General features: G+C 40.1%; 1 protein-coding gene across 1 annotated transcript in view; it reads left to right on the top strand.

Annotated features, from left to right (window-relative positions):
- The window catches only part of SPACA1 (sperm acrosome associated 1), a 30,642-nt gene extending 20,771 nt beyond the window's left edge, over window positions 1–9,871 (top strand). Inside the window, exons 6-7 of the mRNA XM_086317781.1 lie at window positions 7,792–7,912; window positions 9,627–9,871. Of these exons, the coding sequence (XP_086173907.1) occupies window positions 7,792–7,912; window positions 9,627–9,783 (278 nt within the window). The 3' untranslated portion in view covers window positions 9,784–9,871. The remainder of the gene's footprint in view (window positions 1–7,791; window positions 7,913–9,626) is intronic.
- The last annotated feature ends 3,426 nt before the right edge of the window (window positions 9,872–13,297 follow it).

The following is a 13,297-nucleotide window of genomic DNA, read 5'->3' as shown; positions in this document are numbered from 1 at the left end:
ATGAAGACTCAAAGACACATGGGGAGAAGACAGCCATGTGAAGACAGACACAGAAACTGGAGTTCACATCAGATCAGATCAGTCGCTCAGTCGTGTCCGACTCTTTGCGACCCCATGAATCGCAGCACGCCAGGCCTCCCTGTCCATCACCAACTCCCGGAGTTCACTCAGACTCACGTCCATCGAGTCAGTGAGGCCATCCAGCCATCTCATCCTCTGTCGTCCCCTTTTCCTCCTGCCCCCAATCCCTCCCAGCATCAGGGTCTTTTCCAATGAGTCAACTCTTCACATCAGGTGGCCAAAGTACTGGAGTTTCAGCTTTAGCATCATTCCTTCCAAAGAAATCCCAGGCTGGAGATACACTGTCACAAACTAAGGAACATTTGGGGCTCCCAGAGCCTGGAAGAGTAAAGGAAGGATCCTTCTTAGAGCCACTGGTGAGAGCACAGCCTTACCAATGCCTGGTATTCAAACATTTATCCTCCAAAACTGTGAGATAACAGATATTTCTGTTGTTTTTAAGTCCCCTAGTTAGTGGTACTTTGTTATGGTGACCTTCAAAAACTAATACAAACATAAGCTTAGTTTTTCTAAAATGTAAGAGCATCAAAATTCAGTCTGTTTTTCATTAGAAAATTTCAACAGAAATGGAAACTATTTTTTATTAGACATAAAAGTACTCTAAGGGACCCTTGCAAGAAGACTACCATTAAAATGAACCAGAATCTTGATACTTCTCATTTTCCACCTCTCTTGTCTAGTATTTCAGGGTAGTAGATAAATGGAAAGAAATTTTGCATTTCTTCCCCTCAAGTTTTAATCTTAAAAGTTTTTTTTTTCATTTGAGCTTAAAAATTCCACTGCTTTTATAAGTCTAAAATTATCAAAAGTTAAAAACTTTTTAAATTTAACAATGTTAGAATATAAATACGATATAAATTGGCTTCCCTGGTGGCTCATTCGGTAGAGTCTGCCTGCAATGCAGGAGACCTGGGTTCGATCCCTGGGTTGAGAAGATCCCCTGGAGAAGGGAATGGCAACGCACTCCAGTATTCTTGCCTGGAGAATTCCATGGACAGAGGAGCCTGGTGGGCTACAGTCCACGGGGTCACAAAGAGTCGGACACGACTGAGTGACTAACTTTAACTTTTTAAAATTGTTTATCGTACTTGGAAGTATTTAATGAGATTACTAAATTGAGTTTATAGCTCTTGAACTACTAAGAAAAATGGAAGATTATATTTCATAGTGTTTAAAGAATAGAAAGAAAATCAAGATGAATAAGCAGCTGAGACTGCCTGAATAGGAGACCAAGTCTGTTAGAGTGCTGTGTGTGTGCAGTCAGTCATGTCCAACTCCTCATGACTCCGTGTACAGTAGCCCACTGGGCTCCTCTATCCATGGAATTCTCCAGGCAAGAATACTGGAGTGGGCTGCCATTTCCTTCTCCAGGGGATTTTCTTGACCCAGGGATCAAACTTGTGAATCTTGCATCTTCTACATAGGCAGGCAGATTCTTTACCACTAGTACCACCTGGGAAGCCCCTGTGAGAATGGTACTTATCAAAATTAAAATATTAAAATACATAAAACATAGCTTTCACAAATCATTAAATCTCCCTGGATGTTGGTTTACTTATCTGTATAAAAGTTGTATCAGATGATCTTTCAGGACCTTCCCCACATTAATCTTTAATGAGTGTATGATTTAGGGACCAGGAAGAGCCATAAGAAAGGTATATAATTCAAAAGTAAGTAATATTTGCTATAAATTGCATTTTTATCAGCTTACAATGTAGCAGTGTTATAATACATGTAGTAGACTCATTTTGTCTCCTTAATAAGGAAGAGCAGACAGATATGGGAGAGAATGCTGATTTAAAAGTGGTGTTTGGATATTAAAACATATACAAAAATTAGAGATGTGTTATAGTCCTAAATGTATTAATAAAAGCTAAAATCATCAAGCTTAAAAAGGAAACATAGAAGAGTATCTGTATGATTCAGGAGTAGGCAAGACTTCCCTTTTAGATATGACAAAAACCAGTCACCATAAAAGGAAATATTGATAAATTAGGCTTCATAAAATTTAAAACTTCATATTCCAAAAATGGTATTGGGAAAATTTGACAGCCACATGCAAAAGAATGAAAGAAGGTCACTATCTTATACCGTACACAGAAATAAACTCAAAATGGATGAAAGAGTTGAACGTAAGACCTAAAATCATAAAATTCCTAGGAAAAAAACATAGGCAGTAAAACGTGAACCGTGAACTTCTTGATGTTCAAGCTGGTTTTAGAAAAGGCAGAGGAACCAGAGATCAAATTGCCAACATCCGCTGGATCATGGAAAAAGCAAGAGAGTTCCAGAAAAATATCTATTTCTGCTTTATTGACTATGCCAAAGCCTTTGACTGTGTGGATCACAATAAACTGTGGAAAATTCTGAAAGACATGGGAATACCAGACCACCTGACCTGCCTCTTGAGAAACCTATTTGCAGGTCAGGAAGCAACAGTTCAAACTGGACATGGAACAACAGACTGGTTCCAAATAGGAAAAGGAGTATGTCAAGGCTGTATATTGTCACCCTGCTTATTTAACTTATATGCAGAGTACATCATGAGAAATGCTGGGCTGGAGGAAGCACAAGCTGGAATCAAGATTGCCAGGAGAAATATCAATAACCTCAGATATGCGGATGACACCACCCTTATGGCAGAAAGTGAAGAGGAACTCAAAAGCCTTTTGATGAGAGTGAAAGGAGAGTGAAAAAGTTGGCTTAAAACTCATCATTCAGAAAACTAAGATCGTGGTCTCTGGTCCCATCACTTCATGGGAAATAGATGGGGAAACAGTGGAAACAGTGTCAGACTTTATTTTTCTGGGCTCCAAAATCACTACAGATGGTGACTGCAGCCATGAAATTAAAAGATACTTCCTCCTTGGAAGGAAGGTTATAACCAACCTAGATAGCATATTGGGAGAAGGCAATGGCACCCCACTCGAGTACTCTTGCCTGGAAAATCCCATGGACGGAGGACCCTGGAAGGCTGCAGTCCATGAGGTCCCTAAGAGTCAGACACGACTGAGCAACTTCACTTTGACTTTTCACTTTCATGCACTGGAGAAGGAAATGGCAACCCACTCCAGTATTCTTGCCTGGAGAATCCCAGGGACGGGGGAGCCTGGTGGGCTGCTGTCTATGGGGTCGCACAGAGTCGGACACGACTGAAGTGACTTAGCAGCAGCAGAAGATAGCGTATTAAAAAGCAGAGACATTACTTTGCCAACAAAGGTCTAGTAAAGGTTATGCTTTTTCCAGTGATCATGTATGGATATGAGAGTTGGACTATAAAGCTGAGCGCCGAAGAATTGATGCTTTTGAACTGTGGTGTTGGAGAAGACTCTTGAGAGTCCCTTGGACTGCAAGGAGATCCAACCAGTCCATTCTAAGGGAGATCGGTCCTGGGTGTTCTTTGGAGGGAATGATGCTAAAGCTGAAACTCCAGTACTTTGGCCACCTCATGCGAAGAGTTGACTCATTGGAAAAGACTCTGATGCTGGGAGGGATTGGGGGCAGGAGGAGAAGGGGACGACAGAGGATGAGATGGCTGGATGGCATCACTGACTCGATGGATGTGGGTTTGAGTGAACTCTGGGAGTTGGTGATGGACAGGGAGGCCTGGTGTGCTCCAATTCATGGGGATGCAAAGTATCGGACACGACTGAGCAACTGAATTGACTTCTGAACCTTATTGATATAGGTCTTAACGATGTTTTTGTAGGTTTAACTGCAGAGACAAGGGAAACAAAAGCAAAAATAAACAATGGGACTACTTCAAACTAAAAAGCTTCTGCACAGCAAAGGAAACCATCATCAAAACAAAAAAACAGCTTATGGAATGGGAGGAGACATTTGCACATGGTATCTCTGATGAGGGGTTAATAGGCCAAAATGTATAAGGAACTCACAGTAATCAACATTAAAAAATAAATAAATAAAACCTGATAAAAATCAGGCAAAGGATCTGAACAGACATTTTTTCCAAAGAAGACATACAGATGGTCAGCAGATGCATAAAAATATGCTCAACATCACTAGTTAGGGAAATGCAAATCAAAACCACAAGTACTACCTTATACCTATTAGAGTGGTTGTTATCAAAAAAGACAAAAAATAACAAATGTTGGAGAGGATGTGGAGAAGAGGGAACCCTTGTACACTGTTGGTGCAGCCACTACGAAAAGCAATATAGAGAGTCTTCAAAAAATTAAGAATAATACTACCATAGGACACAGCTTTTCCACTTCTGTATATTTATCCAAAGAACATAACACTAATTCAAAAAGACATATGCACCTCTATGTTCTCTGGAGCATTATTTATAATAGCCAAGATATAGAAGCCACCTAACTGTCCATTGATGGACAAATGGATAAAGAAGGTGTCTTATATATATATATATATATATATATATATATATATATATATATATATATCAGATCAGTCGCTCAGTCGTGTCCAACTTTTTGCGACCCCATGAATCTCAGCATGCCAGGCCTCCCTGTCCATCACCAACTCCCAGAGTTCACTGAGACTCACGTCCATCGAGTCAGTGATGCCATCCAGCCATCTCATCCTCTGTCGTCCCCTTCTCCTCCTGCCCCCAATTCCTCCCAGCATCAGAGTCTTTTCCAATGAGTCAACTCTTCACATAAGGTGGCCAAAGTACTGGAGTTTCAGCTTTAGCATCATTCCCTCCAAAGAAATCCCAGAGCTGATCTCCTTTAGAATGGACTGGTTGGATCTCCTTGCAGTCCAAGGGACTCTCAAGAGTTCAAAAGCATCAATTCTTCGGTGCTCAGCCTTCTTCACAGTCCAACTCTCACATCCATACATGACCACTGGAAAAACCATAGCCTTGACTAGACGAACCTTTGTTGGCAAAGTAATGTCTCTGCTTTTGAATATGCTATCTAGGTTGGTCATAACTTTCCTTCCAAGGAGTAAGCGTCTTTTAATTTCATGGCTGCAGTCACCATCTGTAGTGATTTTGGAGCCCAGAAAAATAAAGTCTGACACTGTTTCCACTGTTTCCCCGTCAATTTCCCATGAAGTGATGGGACCAGATGCCATGATCTTCATTTTCTGAATGTTGAGCTTTAAGCCAACTTTTTCACTCTCCACTTTCACTTTCATCAAGAGGCTTTTGAGTTCCGCTTCACTTTCTGCCATAAGGGTGGTGTCATCTGCATATCTGAGGTTATTGATATTTCTCCCGGCAATCTTGATTCCAGTTTGTGTTTCTTCCAGTCCAGCGTTTCTCATGATGTACTCTGAATACAAGTTAAATAAACGGGGTGACAATATACAGCCTTGACGAACTCCTTTTCCTGTTTGGAACCAGTTTGTTGTTCCATGTCCAGTTCTAACTGTTGCTTCCTGACCTGCATACAAATTTCTCAAGAGGCAGATCATGCCTCAATTATTCAGTCTCCTGATGGACACCCACTCTGTTTCAGTTTGGGGTTATTATAAATAAACTGCTATGAACATTCTTAATACAAGTCATTCTGTGAACACACACTTCCACTTCTTTTGGATAAATACCTATGAGTGGAACTGCTGGGTCCTAGTGTAGAGGTATGCTTAGTTTTCTAAGAAATTACAGGATCTTTCCCCAAACTGATCATACTTGTTATACATGGTTTATTAAATTTTTTCCCTGGATTTTATCTTTTCATTTTTCTAGTGATTCCTTTTAAAGAGCTAAAGTTTTAAATGTTTTAATGTAAGTTTCAGGTGTACAGTATTATGATTTGATATATGTATATGGAGACTCCCACCACAAGTCTAGTTACCATCTACCACCATAAAGTTGCCTCTCCCCCATCATCCATTTCACCTACCCTAAACCCCCTTCCTCTCTGGCAACGAATAATCTGGTTCTCTGTATCCATGAGTGTGTTTCTGTTTTATTTATTTTTTTAAATTCAACATATTTATATCTGTCTTTCTCCATCTGACGTTACTTAACTTAGCAATAACACCTTTAAGGTCCATCCATGTTGTTGCAAATGTCAGGATTTCATTCATTTTCTGGCTGAGCAGTATTCTGTTTTGTGTGTGTGTGTGTGTGTGTGAACCGTGAACTTCCTGATGTTCAAGCTGGTTTTAGAAAAGGCAGGGGAACCAGAGATCAATTTGCCAACATCTGCTGGATCATGGAAAAAGCAAGAGAGTTCCAGAAAAACATCTATTTCTGCTTTATTGACTATGCCAAAGCCTTTGACTGTGTGGATCACAATAAACTGTGGAAAATTCTGAAAGAGATGGGAATACCAGACCACCTGATCTGCCTCTTGAGAAATTTGTATGCAGATCAGGAAGCAACAGTAAGAACTGGACATGGAACAACAGACTGGTTCCAAATAGGAAAAGGAGTACGTCAAGGCTGTATATTGTCACCCTGCAGCCATGAAATTAAAAGACGCTTACTCCTTGGAAGGAAAGTTATGACCAACCTAGATAGCATATTCAAAAGCAGAGACATTACTTTGCCAACAAAGGTTCGTCTAGTCAAGGCTATGGTTTTTCCTGTGGTCATGTATGGATGTGAGAGTTGGACTGTGAAGAAGGCTGAGTGCCGAAGAATTGATGCTTTTGAACTGTGGTGTTGGAGAAGACTCTTGAGAGTCCCTTGGACTGCAAGGAGATCCAACCAGTCCATTCTGAAGGAGATCAGCTCTGGGATTTCTTTGGAAGGAATGATGCTAAAGCTGAAACTCCAGTACTTTGGCCACCTCATGCGAAGAGTTGACTCATTGGAAAAGACTCTGATGCTGGGAGGGATTGGGGGCAGGAGGAGAAGGGGACAACAGAGGATGAGATGGCTGGATGGCATCACTGACTCGATGGACGTGAGTCTCAGTGAACTCTGGGAGTTGGTGATGGACAGGGAGGCCTGGCATGCTGCGATTCATGGGGTCGCAAAAAGTTAGACAGGACTGAGCAACTGATCTGATCTCTGACCCAGTAATAAAAAAGAAAAAACTGTTGATATATGCAACAATTATGGTTGAATCTCTAAAACATAATACTGAGTTAACAAGCCTTACACAAAAGAAAGTATAATGAATGTTTCCATTCCTATGAAATTCTAGATCAGGTAGAACCAATCTATGTGGAAAAGAAAATCAGGACAGTAGTTGTGCCTGAAGGTTTGGGCAGGGATTAACTGGGAGGGGCTCAAGGAAACTTTCTGGGGTAGAGTAATATTCTGTGTGTTTTTAGGGATTTGAATTACATATATGTGTTTGCATTTGCCGTAACTAAATAAATAACATATTTAAGATTGTTGTTCAATTCAGGGTCCATACATTTTACCTCAAAAGAAAAAATATAAACAAATATTGCACTATAGTTAATTATATTCTCTTGAATTCTGTAAGAAGTGTGCAGACATTAGCAAATTATCTTAAAGTGCATCAAAAAAAATAAGGTGGATCAGTGGATTGATAGAAGCATGAACAGAAGGATAGTTAAAATGTTGATGGTAGTGTCTAGGTGGTGGAAATGCAGGATGTTTATTGTCAGATTCTTTGAACCTTTCTGCATGTTTGTAAAGAACATTTCTAACATGTAGAGAAAGTTTATTAACACGTTCCACTAATTCTTGCTGTATATTTCTAGAGCTCTTTTCCAGATACAAAGTTCCCATTTAGATGTTCATTCCTTTTTTTCTCCCAGTAGTAATAATCATCACTATGTGTTTTTTTTCTCTAGAATTACAGATGAAAAGAGCAAGCCGACCAGACACTGATGCAGTCCTAGTTTTTGTGCTGACCATAGGAGTTATTATCTGCATATTTGTGATCTTTGTACTGATCTTCATAATTATAAATTGGTAGGTGAAGAACTGCAACTGAACTATCACCCTTGATAATAAATCTGCTTGTCTGCCTCTCCCTGTCCAGTGAATCTAAGGCCCTGTCCATTATGCTTCTTATGCAGGTTTCAAGACTGTCCAACTCTCTTCATCCCTCCTGAGACAATCCTGGTTCAAACTACCTGATCTCATGACTTGATCCCCAGCCATGAGAAAACTTTTAAATGCAGTTTTCACAATTTTACATAGTAGTTGTTAAAGCAAAAAGTTTATTGAATTAATATTTGTGTTGTCTAGTTGAAAATCAGTTCAGTTCAGTCACTCAGTAGTGTCCGACTCTTTGCAACCCCATGAACCATAGCACGCCAGGCCTCCCTGTCCATCACCAACTCCCAGAGTTCACTCAGACTCACGTCCATCAGTCAGTGATGCCATCCAGCCATCTCATCCTCTGTCGTCCCCTTCTCCTCCTGCCCTCAATCTTTCCCAGCATCAGAGTCTTTTCAAATGAGTCATCTCTTTGCATCAGGTGGCCGAAGTATTGGAGTTTCAGCTTCAACATCAGTTCTTCCAATGAACACCCAGGACTGATCTCCTGTAGGATGGACTGGTTGGACCTCCTTGCAGTCCAAGGGACTCTCAAGAGTTTTCTCCAACACCACAGTTCAAAAGCATAAATTCTTCAGCGCTCAGCTTTCTTTACAGTCCAACTCTCACATCTATACATGACCACTGGAAAAACCATACCCTTGACCTTTGTTGGCAAAGTAATATCTCTGCTTTTGAATATGCTGTCTATGTTGGTCATAACTTTCCTTCCAAGGTGTAAGCATCTTTTAATTTCATGGCTGCAATCACCACCTGCAGTGATTTTGGAGCCCAGAAAAACAAAGTCAGCCACTGTTTCCCCATCTATTTGCCATGAAGTGATGGGACCAGATACCATGATCTTTGTTTTCTCAATGTTGAGCTTTAAGCCAACTTTTTCACTCTCCTCTTTCACTTTCATCAAGAGACTCTTTAGTTCTTCACTTTCTGCCATAAGGGTGGTGTCATCTGCGTATGTGAGGTTATTGATATTTCTTCTGGCAATCTTGATTCCAGTTTGTGCTTCCTCCAGCCCAGCGTTTCTCATGATGTACTCTGCATATAAGTTAAATAAACAGGGTGACAATATACAGCCTTGACGTACTCCTTTTCCTATTTGGAACCAGTCTGTTGTTCCATGTCCAGTTCTAACTGTTGCTTCCTGCCCTGCATACTAGTTGAAAATAATCACAACTTTTAAATGTGGTTATTATAAGCAACTAGTTCATCATTTGAGAGTATTTCTAATACCTACATGAGTTTCACCCCCTGGTACATCTGAAGGCTCATCTACTATCACAGTGCAGCTGATGGGTTGCAAAATAAAAATAAATCCTGACTAAGGAGGCACTTCTATGGGTTTCCCTGATGGCTTAGCAGTAAAGAATCTATCTGCCAATGCAGGAGACCTGGGTTCAATGCCTGGATGGGGAAGATCCCTCAGAGAAGGAAATGACATGCCATTCCAGTATTCTTACCAGGGTTATGCCATGGACAGAGGAGCCTGGTGGCTACAGTCCATGGGGTTGTGGAGTCAGACATGACTTAGCGACTGAACAACAACAACAGGGAGGCTCTTCTATATATAGAAAACTAAAGTTTTAGTTTTCATTTCAAAAAATATTTAAAAACTTTTTTCTTCCAGGACGGCAGTCAAAGATTTCTGGGGGGCAAAGGCCTCGACAACTGAGATACAGTCTGAGCTGAGTTCAATGAGATACAAAGATTCAACTTCTCTTGACCAGTCACCAACAGATATACCTGGACATGAAGATGATGCTTTAAGTGAATGGAATGAATGATGCATGGATGATGTATAACAAACCAAAGGAGATTAGAGCATATCAGATTCATTATTATAAAAATAAAATATATAGTTAAATACTTTAACAGTATTGTAAGTGATTTATTATAGTCTGAAGGTAATGCAGTATACCAAGGGGCTTTTTTAATCAGTGTATCTTGGTGGTGCAATTATCAAAAATTTTAAAATTTGTTCTCAACATTTACCATTTCAGATACTCACTTTATTTAGAGGTACATATACAAAATCTTTTAAATACATTTTAAATCACTTTTATCACTTCTAAGGTGATTTGCCTGTTCTGTCCTCAGCAAGAAAAAAAAAAACCATATGGAAGATACCTTGCATGTTAGACCTCCTCACTGGGAGCACTGGATTGAACTTGCTTAAAGCAAACCAAATTTTCACATCCCTGAAGGGCAGGAGACATGCAAAGCATCACTTTTAAGACATAAAATAATAATAATAATGAAAACAACTGACACTTAGTAGCTGCTATGTGCCAAGCATTGCTCAAAGCATTTTACATGTATTAAGCCATTTAACTATGATTGCATATAGAAAGATTATATAATGAAGAACTGGGAAGGAACTTGGGAATAGCTGAGTAAATGACAAGAATTTAACATGCCCTATAATTTATAGAAACAGTGAATTAAGGAGTTTTGCATGGCTACTGATAACATGCCTTCATTGTGTTTGCCATGCAGGTGGTAACATCTCAGAACTTATCCCAATGCCATCACTGCCTTCTTGTTGTCAACCACTGCTGTGTCATTAACTGACACAGTTGTGATCAACTATCCACCAAGATACTAAGACATTAGATAATTTGATTTGGTAGACTTCATCAGAAATTAATTTTCAGAGGCTATGATAGTAAGTACAAAATATATTTCATTTTTTGTCTAGGTGAATTGAATGCCAACTTTACTGGAATTATGGGATTTGTTAACTCTGCACATCTGTGAAGATGCTGTGAATGGACATTTATGGTATACCTCCCTCTGGTAGCTTAGACGTAGGTGTGTTGTGGAATTTTCCATGCTTTCTATTATAACGCATTTGTATTTGAGAGAAGCAATGACGAATTGGCTGGTAAATGATTTTGTTATCTGTTGTAGGAATTCCACTAGAGACTAAGTGAAAAGAAATTGTTTTCATAAAATCTTCCAAAAGAATTGTTTTGTGTGTGTGGTATGTGAGAGAGATATTCCTCTTTCCCCCAGATAAGTATGAAAAAAAATAAGCCTTCCTATTTCTTATTCCTGACTAAGTATGGTCATGTAACTTTAGCACAGATGCTAAACATTCTTCAGTAGTAATTACTATCAATTCTTATTTTCAAAACCATGAACAGCAGTCATTTCCAACTATACTTCAATGACTATTAGTGTTCAGTCAGGTTAGGAGGTTTAGTTGTCAGTGCTATTTAGCAAATATTTCTGACTATCTGTTTTCCAGCCATATGCGAGGGCAGTACTTCCTCAGACCCTTGTGACTGGGTAGGGTCACGTGACTAGTCCTGGTCCATGAGTTATGAGCCCAAATTCCAAATGTCATTCTCAGTCAAGAACATATCACCGTGGAAACATCCAGAGCTCACTTTTCTCTGCTAGAACAACCAGAAATGCTTACAAGGTGGCTGCTCTAACACCTTGGATCCCAGAGTAAAGACCATGCAGTGCAGGATCTCCAGTCAATGAACAGTAAATGTGTAGTGTGAAAGAGAAATAAACCATGTTATTTTTAAGCCACTAAGGGTTAGAGGGAGAAGGCAATCCCATGGACGGAGGAGCCTGGTAGGCTGCAGTTCATGGGGTCGTGAAGACTCGGATATGACTAAGTGACTTCACTTTCACTTTTCACTTTCATGCATTGGAGAAGGAAATGGCAACCCATTCCAGTGTTCTTGCCTGGAGAATCCCAGGGACGGGGAAGCCTGGGGGGCTGCCGTCTGTGGGGTCGCACAGTCGGACACGACTGAAGCGACTTAGCAGTAGCAGCAGCAGTAAGGGTTAGAGGCTATTTGATACAGCAGCCTTAGTAAGACTATCCTGAGGGACACATGTTTTCTGAAAAATAGGTTTTCATGGTTGAATGAGTTGAAGACTTTCATACAAGACTTCCCATCGAGGTGCTTTATGTACACTGTGACTCTCCGAAGTGGAGATGTGGGTGTAACACTGCTATAGATGGGACCTGTCACTTTCCTCTCCAGGTAGACCAGGCCAGAGGCATCTTTTAGTCCTCATCTACTCCTAAATTCCAGGCATCTGTTACTTCTGGTCACCAAAATGACACAGACACACACACACACACACACGTCTTGAAGTTTGCATCTGGGTCCAGGAGGTAAAGAAAAGCCAAGCAATTCCACACCAAAAAGAGGACTTCCTCTTGGACCCCAAAGCATTAGTCTGCACATGCAGCAGCTGGATTTTGTGCAGCATTCAAATGACACCCTACTCATCAAGAGACTCCTTCATTTGTCCTGTCAATTAACTGACATTCATTGGGCTACTCCTATGGGCCAGATACTGTACTAGCCACTAGGAATACAGACTGTGCCCCCCACAAAAGATAAGATCCTTCTCTTGAGTTAAGACAGCCATTAAAACTAACTACAAACTAACTACAACTGAGATGAATATATTGAAAGAAACCTGCAAATGTCTGTGAAGCTGTAGTAAGAGAAATGACATTTAAAGGAGACGTAAAGCCTCCATAGGAGTTGCCCTATTTAAGGCAGAAGGGAGCCTATGCAGAGGGAACAGTATTTGTGAAGCCTCTGAGTCAGAAAGTAACATGACACATCTTGAAGAAGGGTTAACTGAGCTGAAGTGTATAGAAAGAGAAAATGAGCAGTGGGAGATGAGACTGGAGATGTATGCAGGAACAGGTGATTGTGTGTATACAATACATATGAAAAAATGTAGCTCAGTGGCCTAAGTATACATATCAAGGGAGTCCATGTTGAAATTGGCACTCCTGATTTTTTTTTCTGCTTTATCACATTTGCCCATGCCTTCCTGGAATTCATTTATTATTGGCCTTTTGACAATGACTTTGATGCTTTCCTAGATAGGGTAGTTTAATCATTAATCTGCATTCTTTTGAGTCCTACTGAAATGCAAGATCTCATTAATCAGGCCTTAATTCTTGTCCATAATAGTTCCTAATTCACTCTCATATTATGCAGCTAAGAGCTTCTGAAGATTGAGATCACAACAATGACAGGGGCTGTTGGGCATACTTTGGGGCCAGCAGCAAATGATAAGGTGGTTGATAGACAGGGTAGGTTGCAGTTTTCTACTGTCTTGAATATGTCATGGAATTACTCATCCTGTTTAAATGCATTTCAATTTTATTCAGTTAACATAGGCATAATGTTTCAACTCAAAATGGGTTTCCTCCCAGAGTGACTCTAATATAATCCATATATTCTCTGTTTCTGTCTTCTTGATCTCTTGAAAACTGATGTGCTTTTTTTTGTTGTTGTTGTTGTTCCA

The sequence above is a fragment of the Bos grunniens genome, chromosome 9 (genome assembly GCF_055505025.1).
Source record: "Bos grunniens cultivar Pamir isolate PY7600 chromosome 9, Bosgru_T2T1.0, whole genome shotgun sequence".
NCBI classification, from domain to species: domain Eukaryota; kingdom Metazoa; phylum Chordata; class Mammalia; order Artiodactyla; family Bovidae; genus Bos; species Bos grunniens.
Note: the sequence above shows the minus strand (reverse complement) of the source record. Positions and strands in the feature narration are given on the sequence as shown.